Here is a 14,096-nt window from a genome sequence, read left to right as displayed (position 1 = left end):
TACATAAGCGATAAGTCCTTCAAACCCAGCACGAAAAAGGAGCGGGACAGTCTCTTGAAGGCGCTCCTGATGGAGTCAGCACTCACTCCAGCACTGGAGCAACAGTCCAACTCGGCACCGAGCACCGCGGCATCGGGGCGCAGTGCTCTGCCGTCACCATCCATGAGCTGGCACCAGTCCCCCTCCGTGGCTCAGTCCAAGAAGCCAAAGAAGACAGGGAGGGGAAGATCCCCTACTTCCAGCAAGGGAAAAGAGAGGGCTGGGGGTTAGCCAAGACCTACGATGGGCAGCTCAACGCCCCCTTCAGGAAGTCAGGCCTCATCTCATGCTGAGCACTCCTATGTTTGCTTGCGACTCCAGATAGTGGTACAGGCCTCCGTCAACTCCAGGTGCCGTCGATGCCCGAGGCTCTGCAGACAGCTCAGGAGATCCTGATGCTTCCTATGCCGTCCACACCGGCTCCAGCGGTACCCAGGTCTTGGGGTAAGCACACCTTGGGACCTCCGTGTATGTCCCTGCCTCAGCGGCATCATTCCCCATTGCGTGGGATGTGCTGCCACCACTTGCCGGCCTGAAGCCATCACACCTCAGATAGGCAGGCTCAGCGGAGCCCTCTTTGGTCCCTGGACTTTGGGCATTGACAGCAGGATTCGAGGTGTACCTCGATGGTAGCCTGGCGCAGACTCACTGAGGCGTGCTCTCCTTTATCGTCCCATCCCCCCCCCGACAGGAGCAGCGAAACTGAACCCTCGTGTCGCAGAGAGCTCGGTACAGATTCTGTGACCAGTTGAGGGATCGATTGTTGAGAGACCGTTGTTGGTCTCTGAGACTGGGATCACCGCATTCCAGGAGTTCCTCCCAGCAACCGGCACGTGATAGCTACCGGTCCCGCTCGATGTCCTGGTCAGATATCATAAGGTGTCGATTGCCGGGTTTCCAACACCGATCCGCCAAACACTGTCAGTCCCCAAGGTCCCGACTAAGACGGTCGTCTCGCTCGGACAAGTCTGGCTCCAGGTCAGATAAGAGTTGCCGCTCCGCCAGATCCAGGTCGCTGGATAGTGACCGCTCCAGCTACAGCTCTGGCACTGAGCAGGGCTCCCTAACTGTGGGGCAACCTGTGGTGCCGCCTACATCATCAGCACCAAAACCTGTCTCATGGTCCCAAGCACAGTGGCTGGCATCATGGTATCCATGGAACCCCTGGGGGGTCACCCATACTTCCCAGGCTGCCCGCTTGGTGTCGGGAGCCTTGGATAGGCCAGCGGCCTCAACATCCTGACCTCCTCCAGTGCCGGGGACTTTGGGGGGAAGGACACCACAGGTCCAGGAGGACCCAGGGGAGCAGCCTGCTGGACCACCAATGGACGTGGATGCTCCTGTAGTACCAGCATCATCCTCGCCCAGTTCCTCAGGATGATGCTAAGGCGCACCAGGAACTATCGAAGAGGGTCGCATCTAACCTGGGACTGCAGGCCGAGGAGTTGGAAGAGCCTTCGGACTCCATGTTTGATGTCCTCTGCTCCTCAGTCCCTGCCAGGGTGGCTTTACCCCTTCACGAGGGGGTATCAAAGATTACTACTGACCTCTGGCAGACTCCCTCCTCCTTGCCCCCTATCTTCAAAAGGGCCAAGCACAAGTATTTTGTGCCAACAAAAAGGCATGAGTACCTATACTCCCACCCGGCCCCCAATTCCCTTGTGGTCGAGACAGTTAACCACAGAGAGAGGCAAGGTCAATCCGGGGCTACCCCCAAAAATGAAGACTCAAGGAGGCTGGATCTTTTTGGACGTAAGGTTTATTCGTCTTCCAGCCTGCAACTGAGAGTGGCCAATCACCACACCCTCCTTGGCTGCTATGATTACAACATGTGGCAGGCCATGGCCAAGTTAGAGGCTTTGCTCCCTGAAGGCTCCAGGAAGGAATTCCGGGTGATCTTGAGAAGGGCACAACGGTGGCCAGAGTGGCCCTCCAGGGGGCTTCAGACATGGTGGACTCTGCACCATGGCTTCCGCTATTTCCATGTAGCGAGCTTCATGGCTGCTCTTCTTGGGCTTGTCCACCGAGGCTCAGCAGTCAATGCAGGACCTTTCCTTTGACGGCCAGGCCCTATTTGCAAAACAGACTGATGCCAAGCTGCATGAGTTAAAGGACTCCCGTACCACCCCAACATTTTCAGCGTGGTACGGGAGTCCTTTAACTTATGCAGCTTGGTATGTCCCAGGCCTGGCACGTAAGCGGTTCAAACCGCAGCAGCCTCAGGGACAAGGGAACCAACCGTGGCATGATCTGCCCTACAAGAAAGCCAAGGGCTACAAGCGCCACCCGCCTCCAGCCCCTGCTCTGTCAGGCTCCACCTGGAATAAGCGACCGTTTTGAGGGTGCGCCCGAGGGTGACCTATCAGACTATTCCCTGGATCCATCTTCTCTGTTTTTTTCCACCTGCCTTTCCTTTTTCCTCCCTGCATGGACTGTGATAACCTCAGATCGTTGGGTCCTGAACACAGTGGTGCAGGGCTGTACCCTACAGTTTCTTTCTACCCTTCTTTCTGCCCCCCCCCCTTACCCATCCCTCTTCAGGGACCCTTCTCATGAGAGTCACCTTGCTCAGGAGGTTCAAGGGTTGATACTGCCCCCAGCTGCAGAGGAAGTTCCTCTAGAATACAGGATCAGGGGGTTTTATTCCCAATATTTTTTAATTCCTAAGGTGGTCTACATCCCATTCTGGACCTGCGAGAGCTAAATAAGCTGAAGTTCTGCATGGTTTCCCTGGCCCCCATCATCCTCTCCCTGAATCAGACAAGTGCCCATAATGAGCTTCTGTAATGAGCCAGCCACTCCCAGTCCCTATTCAAGCCCAGATTAACGGTGTTAAATTTGCAAATGAATTTTTGTTCTGCTGATTTACCCTCCAGAGTGATGTCAGGCATTGGTTCTTGCACCCTTTGATACATGATCACAGTCTTCTTGAAACTAATTGTCAATCCGAAGCTCTTGAATGACACTCAAAATCTACCCAAGAGATTTTGCAGGGAAGAGTCACTGTGGGCAACCAAAGCTGCATCATTCGCAAACAGGAAATCTCTCAGAACCAGCTCTTTCCCCTTGGCTTTCGCTCTAATTCTTGCTATGTTGAACAAGCCTTCGTCTAGTGTGGTTCGAAGATCAATGCCATCATTGCTGTCCTTAAATGCATGAGAGAGCAGGAATGCAAAGTAGAAGTTAAAGAACACAGAGGTTAGGACACACCCGTTTCACCCTGTTGTTGATGTCAAAGGCACTTGATTTGTAGTCAGCAACGATGGCCCAGTGGTTAAGGTGCTAACCTAGGTCTAGACCTGGGTTCAATTCCCTCCCCAGACTGCCTTTGTGACAATGGGCAAGTCACTCAGCCTCTCTGACACTGTTCCCCATCCTGTGCTTTGGATGATTTTGTTAGCTATTTTTTAAAAAAGCCTCATCCACTTCTTCTTTTTGGTTAGGTGGTCTGTAGTGGACCCCTACCATGATGTGAATTAAGGTTCTTCTTCAAGTATGTGTCCCTGTGTGTTCTCTACCATAGTATGTGTGAGTGCCTGTATGCACCCAATTGAAGATTTTAGAAAGCAGTGTCTGAGTACACAACTGCACACCATACATCGGCATGCTCCAGTATCAAGGTTTCTAAGGAGGTGCAAACCCACCACCACTCCAATTCCTTCTCCATAGTCCTTTGCTCAAGATATATCTTAGCCGTGTCCGCTGCTAGATTTACAGCTTCCTTGCTCTTGCTTAGTATTTTATTTTAATCTGTTTTTTTCAATTTTAATGTTTTAGCACACATTTATGCTTTTCTGAGGGAGAGGTTCCCACATCTAATCCCTTTCCTTTGTCACCAGAACCTTCACTTTCAGCAGTTGCATCTTTTCTGTCCTTTTCCTGCTTAGGTTATTCCAAAGATCCCAGGCTTTTAAACCTGCTATACCTGCCACAGGTCTTTTCCCTTCAGTGACAGTCATTCCGTTGTGTCTGCTGTTCTGGAGAGTCCTGCATCCTTTGGTCACGGTTTCTCTGACTGTGCCAGTGCCTTCAGCATTGTTGAGTGAGGACTATGGGTCAGCTTCAGAAGTGAACCTTTCCACGAGGAAGAGACCCCACTCCGTGGTGAGAGACTCCAAAAGAACAGAAAAGTCACCTTCAAGGCCAGGACTTAAGGAGAGCTCGCATCTGGGTCAGCGAGGCCCTTTATGCTAGCCCTATGGACGTGCAGCACCAGATGGTGCCAGGGCCAACCCGATGGATACCGCTAAGGGAAAAATTTCCGGCGACTGTACTTGGGGCTTGCACACACCTACAATGGAATGGACATGTGCAAGCATGTGAAGAACTTGTCATGAATAGGTCCATGATTGGTCGAGCCCATCTGGAAAAGATCTGAACCAACTGCTTCTTCAGGGACCACTCATGCATCTGGGAGGCATCTCTCCTGGGGCGATCTGCAGCCACATTGTTTTCCTCTGCCAAATGTATTGGTACAGGGTAAATGTTGTGGCGGATCCACCAATCCCATTTCTTTATTGCTTCCGCATACAAAGAGCCAGAGGGAGCAACCTCTTGTTTGTTTATATAATACATTGCCAATTTATTGTCTAAAGAAGAACAGGAGTACTTGTGGCACCTTAGAGACTAACAAATTTGTTAGTCTCTAAGGTGCCACAAGTACTCCTGTTCTTCTTTTTGCGGATACAGAGTAACACGGCTGCTACTCTGAAACCTGTCAATTTATTGTCTGTTACTATCTGCACAGTCTTCCCTTGCAAATGAAGAAGGAACGATCTGTGGGCCAGGTGAACAGCTCTTAATTCCAGTACCTCGCTGTGCAGTGTTCTTTCTTGAGAAGACCAATGTCCTTAAACAATTACGTTGTTCAAGTGTGCTCCCTAATCCTTTGTTGATACATCTGAAGTCACTGTCCAGCATGGACCTGGAGGAGTGAACTGCACACCTTTGAGCATATTGGTCCTGTTTGACCACCAGTGTAGAGAGGCTGTAATTTTCTGGGACATAGTGAGACACAACTGAAGACCGTCCAAATTTGGACAGTATACAGGGATGTCCAGTGTTGCAAAGGTATCATTGTCAGAGGGGCAAATGAAGTCATGTAGATAGTGGCTGCTACAAACCCCTTTGAGATCCAGGAAGAACTTTATCATCAGTGTGGGGCAACTTTGGATCTTCATAGGCATTGCTCCATTTTGAGAATCTTTCTTCCGGCAGAAGGGCTCTCCCTGCGGTTGAGTCCAATATGGGACCTACAAAGGGGATCCTTTGAATAGGACAAAAGACCGATTTGGAAAGCTGAGGAAAAATCCTAGACCTGATAAGAAGTTGGTTATGGCTACAAACACTGTAGAAAGCTTTCTGTTCAAGTAAGATCAGGTCTTCAGTGGTCAAGAAATGTGTGCTTCCATCAGAAGACCAAGATCCATTGCAATATGACTGTTGATGATATGGAACTTCCTATTAATCTGTGAAGTTCCCTGTTTGTTCCTTCTGAGTACTCAGACCTTGCCTACACACAAAATTTACACCAGTTTAGTGAAATCAGTGCAAACCCTGTGTGGACACTCTTAGTTTGGTACAAGAGTGACTTATTTCAGTTTAGCTTAAATTTGTTCCTAATTGACTTAAAGGTAAACAAAAATAAAGCTGGTTTAAAACAAAATAAAAGTGCCTGCACAGTCTTTTGCACCAGTTTAAGTAATTGGTTTAAAATAACACCTTTCCTTAAACTGGTGCAACTCCATATGCAAACAAGTTTGTAAAAACGGTAAACAGAGGACAATCTCCTCCTCCTTGCCCTTTGGTGGCCTCCCTGATCCTGGTGNCGGTAAACAGAGGACAATCTCCTCCTCCTTGCCCTTTGGTGGCCTCCCTGATCCTGGTGTCCAGTATCTCATCCCTACTCAGCAGTAGTAGAAATTTCCATTTGCCAATTGTAAAATCCAGTGTCACAAGGCCAGTGGTATATGACAGCTTAAAATCCTGTCTAAGAATCCGTCGTCTTAATTCAATTTTAGATTTTCTGCCATGTTCAAGATGCAGCAGTTAAGATTATGCTGGGTAACACTGATGGTTTGCCATTTGACAGTGCGATTTCTTTTGTGGTTAAGATTTTCTTTTGAAGTTCAGCGTGGCTGCTGACTGACAGACAGAACCTGAAGCAAATTGAGGGATCAGAGTTGCAAAATACAATTTTTAGTTAAGAAATTGCCTGGTTCCTGTATTTTTAAAATGATTTCTAACTTCATTAAGTTTTCCAGTAAATCAGATAAAGATTACTTTACCATTTTACCTTTTCACTCATAGAAGAGTTGAGTGATATTGCAAGTTGGTTGAAATATTTTTTGAATGCTCAAATATTACTATATGAGTAATCTATCATTTCTGTTAAGTGTATTCATAATGACCATTTTTATTTAATAATCTGTACAGATTATAGCTTCAGCTGTCCCTACAGTAAAGCCACTTTGAATCTTTCTGTATTATTTAATTAAATCCATCTCTTATTTCTATAGGTTTATGTGCGGTTAAGGCCGTTCTTCAGAGAATTCCTGGAACGTATGTCTCAGATTTATGAGGTAATAATACTTCGATATTTCCCTGAAATTTCTTTTTATATTATATATACTCATTTATATGATGCTAAATAATGCAGTAATGATGCAACTTTTTCCTCCTCTAATTTATAGATCATTCTTTTTACTGCTTCTAAGAAGGTGTATGCAGACAAGTTACTGAACATACTAGACCCTAAAAAGCAACTAGTCAGGTAAACTTGATTAAAAACTCATGTAAATATCTAATGTTAGGCTAACCAATTTATTTTTCACAAAATTATAATTAAGAAATCAATCATTACACATTAACTTCTTTGTTGTAGTGTGCCTCACTAAATTGACCAAGCGTGTATGCATGAAGGGGGGAAATGAGAGGTAGAAAGGTAATTGAATTATTGTACAAGGGATAGAGACATAAACCCTAATCATTATTCTACTCCATTCTGACGCTTAAAGCATATGTATCCCTTGATCCATCATAACATATTTGAGAGTTACTCATTACAAATGTAATTCTAATAGCACCTGTTTCTCTGCTACATCATCATCAATATTTGACTGATTTTTAAGTGTATATCAAGAAAACAAATAGTTTGACAGAAAATAATTCATTATTTGATGACTTTTTAAAATGAACTACTTTTTAAAGGACAATTCATAAAATTAATTTTAAATCTGTTATTTGCAGGATCAAAATATTTGCATCTTTCATTCAAGCATGAAATGATTTGTTGATGATTCTGGTAACGGTTATTTAGCCTTGTTCATTTCCTAGTCTTTTACCTGAACCCTGGGCTATGATGTAGGAGCGTGTCTTGCATTGCTCAAGAACAGTTCCTCAAGATTTTTAAGGAAATGTTGGTGGAGGGATTTGCATAGTGATCCTCATCTGGAAGGATGATAGACTTTTTGGATGGGAAAGTTAAAGCAGAAAAAAAGGGGAAATCCTCAGGGATCCATTCAAAATGTGATATCCTTATTAAGGGGAATAAATAATTTCCGCCTTCTCTGATTAGGGAATGCAAGATACTATGCCCAAGAGCTCATTTGTAAACTTCTCATTTGCATCATGTTAGCTCAGAAAACAGGGTGAAATCCCAGCCCCATGGAAGTATATTGAAAAATTCCCATTGACTTCAGTGAGATCAGGATTTCTCCTGTCGTTTTTAAAGTATAGGACGCCAATCATAATTTACTTTAAGGCTTTAAAGATATATTGTCAACTTATTTTAATCCAAATATTTTATACTTTCTAAAACTTCAGTATTCTAGAAGCATTTCACCTAATAGATATTTTTCTGTAAATACTAAGCACTCTGGGGCAGGGACTGTCTTTTTATTACTTGTATGTACAGCACACCAGAGCCCTTGTCGATGATTGGGACACTTACATGCTATAGTCAGACACATAATAATAAAGTTTTGCAGTGTAGATTCTGCACCCAAGCTAAAGCTATATTTAGGCCTGGCAGAATTTGATGTTTATTTTTTTCATAATTTTGGCAGATTTCTGTTTATTTTTAGGCATTTTTTTTCTTTAATTTTTATTGGTTTAAGTTTTCACGGTTGCAGGAGATTATGGGAAAGTCAGATAATAGGGTTCTCAGACAGTAATGTAATGATCGATATTAAGATTAAAAAAGTTAAAGCTTTATAACTTTTAAAACACTAATTGTCAACATCCCATGTCAAAATATACAAAATAAATATCCTCAAATCAAACTCTAATAAGTTCTCAAGCAGCATTTTCCTTACTTTGCCTATCAACATTTTGATTATTATCAATGCACATTTTTGTTGTTGGTTTGTGTTTGTATGATGAAATCAACATTTACAGACATTTACTGATAAAAATCTAATCCTGACAACTCTAGCCATATGCTAGCCTAGCTCTAGGAATTATGTTAGGGAAGTTGTACGGCCAGTGTTGTACAGAAAGTCAGACTGAGTGATCACAATGGGCCATTCTGGCCGTGAAATCTATGAGTTTCTATTTAAGGACTATAAATACAGAACTACTTTTTATCTATTTATGGAATCTAAACTGGGTGAGTTTCAGTTAAATAGATCTTCAGTATTGGTGTGTGGAATCTGGACATATTTCTTGTACCTTTAAAAATTTGTTTATTCACAGATTCACCACTATTATATTCATCTTGCCAGTGTCGTCCTTAACATGCAGTAATAATATTCTTTTAGATTATTTTTAGGAAACCTAAACAAATGTTTTTAGATGCATTTTATCTCATTTAGTCAGCATTATAAATTTGTTTTTGATTAAAGTCTTTAAATATAATCAAATATGAATAATATAAAAAGGAATTATAAGTACTGAAGGAATCTATCCCATTAATGTGTGGGAGGTTACATGGCTATCTCATTCTTAATGGGAGTAACTTATATAACACTTCACAAGTCTCTCTGAAAAAGTCTTTTACAGCTCTAATTTTTATGACTCAGAATGCAATTTTAAACGTATTGGGACAGGATGGAGATAATGAAATGGGGTGGTGCATCTGAACTATCTTCTAAGAATTTGAACTGGATCCACACTTGTGATTCATGTGCCACTGAAAAGCTGACATCAAGGCTTGATTAGTTTTGACTTTAGCCTAAAGGTAAACTTGTCAGGCATGCCACACACCTGACTCAGAATCTACATATCAAATTGTTTGTCACTGAGCCATCAGCTTATTTATAGTAACAGTGGGCGCTCCACCCCTTTGTGAAATTAAACATTTCAGATACAGCTTTTTTTTTTTAATTTTGTTTGATCAGATTTCCTAAATTGATGAACAGCCTTAGAGAGATTGTCATAATAAGAAAACGTAAAGCTTAGAAAGATGCATTTACATTGTAATATGATTTTAATGTAACCTATATTTGAAAGTCAGTTTATTCTATAGTTAAGGTGATGAAGCTTCAGTTGTATTTTTAATACTACTTTAAACAACCTGAATCCTTGTACACTATCCAAACATTTCTAATTATTATACAGCCTCTCTCTGTTGAATTAAGTGGGAGCAGGGTAATTGGAGGAAAAAAGCAGTTGATGGACTGTTTTGGCCTCGAGGCTTTTCTTAAGATATTGTAACTGAAATAGATTAATTGCCAACACAGGTAACAGTCCACAGAAAACATTCCTTCTAGTATTTTCTATTCTGGCAGGTACAGGGATAGGGAGGCTCTGTTCTCTACTGGTTAGAGCAAAGGAAGCCAGGGTTCCATTGAGGGGCTAGCCCCTGACATACGGTGTGACCTTGGGAAGTCGCTTGAGGTTCTTGTATGCCTCTGTCAACTCATCTGGAAAACTGGTTAAAAATCAGGACCTCACTGACAGCCAGATACTGCATCTTAACTGTTGTGGGTAAATGAATTACCAAAAAAAGTACAGAATTGCATTAATCCCTCTCTTTGGTTTTAAACATTATATTTTTAGAGTAACACACAAGTTCCATGTTAAGGCATGGCAATACTTGAATAGCAATACCTATTTGCTAAGAATTTTGATGATGAAAGAATAGTCCAAAAGAGAGAGCCAGTTTTTAAAAGGGCAGCTTCTTAAGAAGAGCTAAGCACATCAAGAAAGAAAAATTAAGATTTTAACTTCCATAACACTTGGCAGCATTTAATTTTCTTTTTCTCTGTGCAACATATTTTTTAAGTTACTAAATTAATTAATTTTCCTTTAACCCATAGGCATCGACTTTTCCGTGAGCATTGTGTTTGTGTACAAGGAAATTATATAAAGGATTTAAATATCCTTGGTAGAGATCTTTCAAAAACTATCATAATTGACAATTCACCACAAGCCTTTGCCTATCAGGTAAGCATTTTTGTGATAGTCACACTTTTTCTAGAATTTGTAAAAACCTTCTCTGAAAATGAAAACATAAACTTTTAATTTAACTAGGTAAATTAAGAAAATGCTAGGTGTAAAAAAAAAAAAAAAAGTACCTAACTCATTTGTAATAAATTCACCTCAAAATATGTAGGGTACTTTTTTAATAGGAACATTTTAGGTGTTACTTGACCATTTCAAAAATAGTATAATTTAAAAAAGTAAAATAATATAAGTGAAAAGAATTTCTGTGCGGCAAACGTTCTTCAGAAAACTCAGAATACTTCACCATACTTACAACATTTCCTTTGTATTTTGATTATTTTTAATGATAAGAAGGGCTTTAACACTTTTACTCAATCAATTACCTCTTCTAGAAATTCAGAAAAATCCAGTCTGTTAGGATTATTCACAAAATATACCCTTTCAGAACTAGTAGAAGAAAAATCCAGTCTGTTAGGATTATTCACAAAATATACCCTTTCAGAACTAGTAGAAGAATTATGAGCAAACAAATTGCTGGTTGAGGTGAAGTGTGTACAACTATCATACTTCTGTATACTAGAGGTGTTCAATATACATTCCATGATCCAGATTTAGTCCAAAAATATGCTCTATATATAATCCAGTCTCCATAATTGTATAGACATGAGGGAAGTGGAGATTAATCTCAGGAGTCCCTCTACATTAGAGAATAGAACTGGTGTTGAAAACAGTAGTCTGCCTACTAGTGATACAGTTTTGTTGTCTATAAATTCAGCACTAGTTCAGGGAAATCCACTGCTTACAACTGATCTCATCAGCACAATTCAATTTCATATTGTAAACTGGGCTTCTGAACCAAGATCCTAATCCAGAACCCACTAAAGTCAGTTGAAGGAAAGGACTTTTTCTGATGTCAGTGAGTACAGTACAGGTCCTGATTTTGCTCCTGAGACTTTTCCTGGATTTGGCAGGCAACGAAGATCATGTTGGTTGTCCCACAGGATGATCTAAAACTGCACTGAAATTCCAGCAATATTTCCTCAGCAAGGGGAAATAATCGATTTAAGAGGATACGGGCAAGGATTTTCCCAGCTGTAGATAGCAAAGCAGTGCCTCTATAGTTTCCACACTTTGACTCATCTCCTTTCTTAAAAATTGTAACAATGTTAGCGTTTCTCAAGTCTTCTGGAATCTTCTTCTTATACCAGATATGAAGAAAAAGTTTGTGGAGCTTCCTTACCAGTTCTTCACCTCCAACTTGGAGACTTCAGCTGGTATGCCATCAGGTCCTGCTGCCTTGTTGTTCTTAGTTTGCATAATGTCCTGTGTTACTTCTTCAAGGGGCGGGGGATGTCAGCAAAAGATTCTTTTTCATGTTGAGGTATAGATTCAATAGTAGCACCAGGGACAGTTGACTCACAGTTCAGGAGTAACTCAAAATGCTCCTTCCATCTGGCTTTGATGGCTTTGCTATCCTTACAATACGTTGACCTGTCTTTGGCTTGGAGTGGTGTGGGTCCATGGGAGCATGGACCGTAAATGGCCCTTCTTGCCTGAAAAAAACCCTCCTCATGTCATGTTTATCAGCATAAAGCTCAATCTCCTTGTCCTTTTTGGACACCACTTATTTCTGATGTCACGGATTTTCTTTTGGGCTTCAGCCTTGAGTTGCTTGTATGACGTTTTCTTCTGCTGGTGTGATGTCGTTTTGCCACATGCAATGAGCTTTTCTTTTTTGGTCGAGCAGGCCCTGAAGCTATAGGGCTGTAAGGTTAGGTGCTACCACCTTATGTGCAGGTTCCCATCATTCATGTCATGGAGCAAGCATAGAGGAGCATGATCTGTGATCAAGGAGAAGGGGCTGCCCAGCAGGTAATATCTGAGGGAATACACAGCCCACTTAATCGCTAATGCCTCCTTTTCAGTAATTGAGTGAGCCTTTTCTTGATGGAATAGCTTCTTGCTCAGATTTAGGATCAGGTGTTTTCCCCCCACCAAGTTCTGCAAAAGCATGGTGCCAAAGTCAACATCTTAGGTGCCTGCATGTAGTATGAATGCCTGGGAAAAGTTGGGGCTGATGGGTTTCAGCTACGGAGCCCTGCGGTCCCCCTGAAAGGGCTTGCAGACCTCCAGTTGAGAACCGCTGCCATAGCATATTGATGATGAGGGCTGATGATTTTATTCGTAAACATCTGGAAAACATCTGTTGCGGCTCCATGGAGTTCTGAAGTGCCTAAAGGGGTTGAGAAAGAAGTTTTCTCTTGTGAGAATGGAAATAAAGAGATCTGTCAGTAATTCCTCATCAGTTTATTAGTGTTCAGGTACTTCACTGGTCCCGGTCACTCTAATAAATTGTCTACCCGTAATATCAGATAGGCATCAAATTTTGAGATGGAGTTACCTTTCCTGAAATTGATGCAAAACCGAACTGTCCGGTTTGGGAACCACAACTATGGGGTTCCGCCATTCACTTTTTGACCCCCTGATTATCCCCACCTGCATCATGACTTCTCAGACTGTACACTACAGCCTCCATGGTAAGGCCTGGGGTTCTCCCTGAGACATTAGCCCGAGATGGTCTCTAGGGTAGTGTTGGATTAACTGTGTTCTCCCAGGGAGGAGTAAAATACAGTAGCAAAGACATTGGTCAATTGGAAGAGTTGCCTCCTCTTTACAGCGGTAAGTCCCTGACCCGCAAGAGTTGGTGTCGGGTTTTGGCCACTGGGTGTTTGGAGTCCTAGTTCAGGCTCCGTAGGGAAGGGAGTTATCAGCAGGTTTTCCTTGCGTCTTCTAAGGTTTAAGAAGATTCACATGGTAAATTTTGGTTTCCTTCCTTCTGCCTGTCATTTTTATCTCATCATCCAATGGCCCTACCTGTTTAATAACTTCAAATGGACCCTACCACTGGGCATTAACTGACTTAGCCAAAGGAAGCAGTAAAAGGACCTGGTCACCCAGGTAAAAGACCCATAGTCATGCCCCTCCATTATCATTTTGCACCTGCACTTACTCGACCTTTCTTAAATGTCCTCTGGTGAACTCCCCTCATCTCTGAGTCATTCCCTTAGTTGTATGATGTACTGAATCATACTTAAAGCACCTACGTCTTGTTCCTCCCAGCCCTCTCAGAGCAAGTCCAAAATTCCCTGCGGCTGGTGGTCATAAAATAACTTGAAGGGAGAGAACCCTGTAAAGGCCTGCAGGACCTCCCTTATGGTAAAAAGGAACGGTTGGACTAGCCAGTTCTACTGCTTCGGGTCATAACTAACAAAGCATTTCAATGTTCCCTTTGGAGTTTTATTAAATTGCTCACGTAGGCTGTCTGGCTGTGGGTGGTACACACAGGTTTTCAGGGACTTGAGCTTCAGGAAGGCTGAAGTTAGTCCCTTTATCTGTTAGTATTTCTTGGGGAAATCCTATGCATGGGGGGAGGGATAGCTCAGTGGTCTGAGCATTGGCCTGCTAAACCCAGGATTGTGAGTTCAATCCTTGAGGGGGCCACTTAGGGATCTGGGGCAAAAATCAGTACTTGATCCTGCTAGTGAAGGCAGGGGGCTGGACTGGATGACCTTTCGGGGTCCCTTCCAGTTCTATGAGATAGGGATATCTCCATATATTATTATTTATTTATTTTTAGCTTTGAGAGCTCTGGGGTTATAGCCGTAGTTTTC

The 14,096-nt window shown here is 42.6% G+C and overlaps 1 protein-coding gene across 1 annotated transcript in view; it reads left to right on the top strand.

Annotated features, from left to right (window-relative positions):
- Positions 1-14,096, top strand: part of CTDSPL2 (CTD small phosphatase like 2) — a 71,161-nt gene that overhangs the window by 53,698 nt on the left and 3,367 nt on the right. Inside the window, exons 9-11 of the mRNA XM_034783735.1 lie at positions 6,558-6,620; positions 6,732-6,811; positions 10,299-10,425. Coding sequence (XP_034639626.1) covers positions 6,558-6,620; positions 6,732-6,811; positions 10,299-10,425 — 270 coding nt within the window. The remainder of the gene's footprint in view (positions 1-6,557; positions 6,621-6,731; positions 6,812-10,298; positions 10,426-14,096) is intronic.

Source organism: Trachemys scripta, chromosome 10 (assembly GCF_013100865.1).
Source record: "Trachemys scripta elegans isolate TJP31775 chromosome 10, CAS_Tse_1.0, whole genome shotgun sequence".
Taxonomy (NCBI): domain Eukaryota; kingdom Metazoa; phylum Chordata; order Testudines; family Emydidae; genus Trachemys; species Trachemys scripta.
Note: the sequence above shows the minus strand (reverse complement) of the source record. Positions and strands in the feature narration are given on the sequence as shown.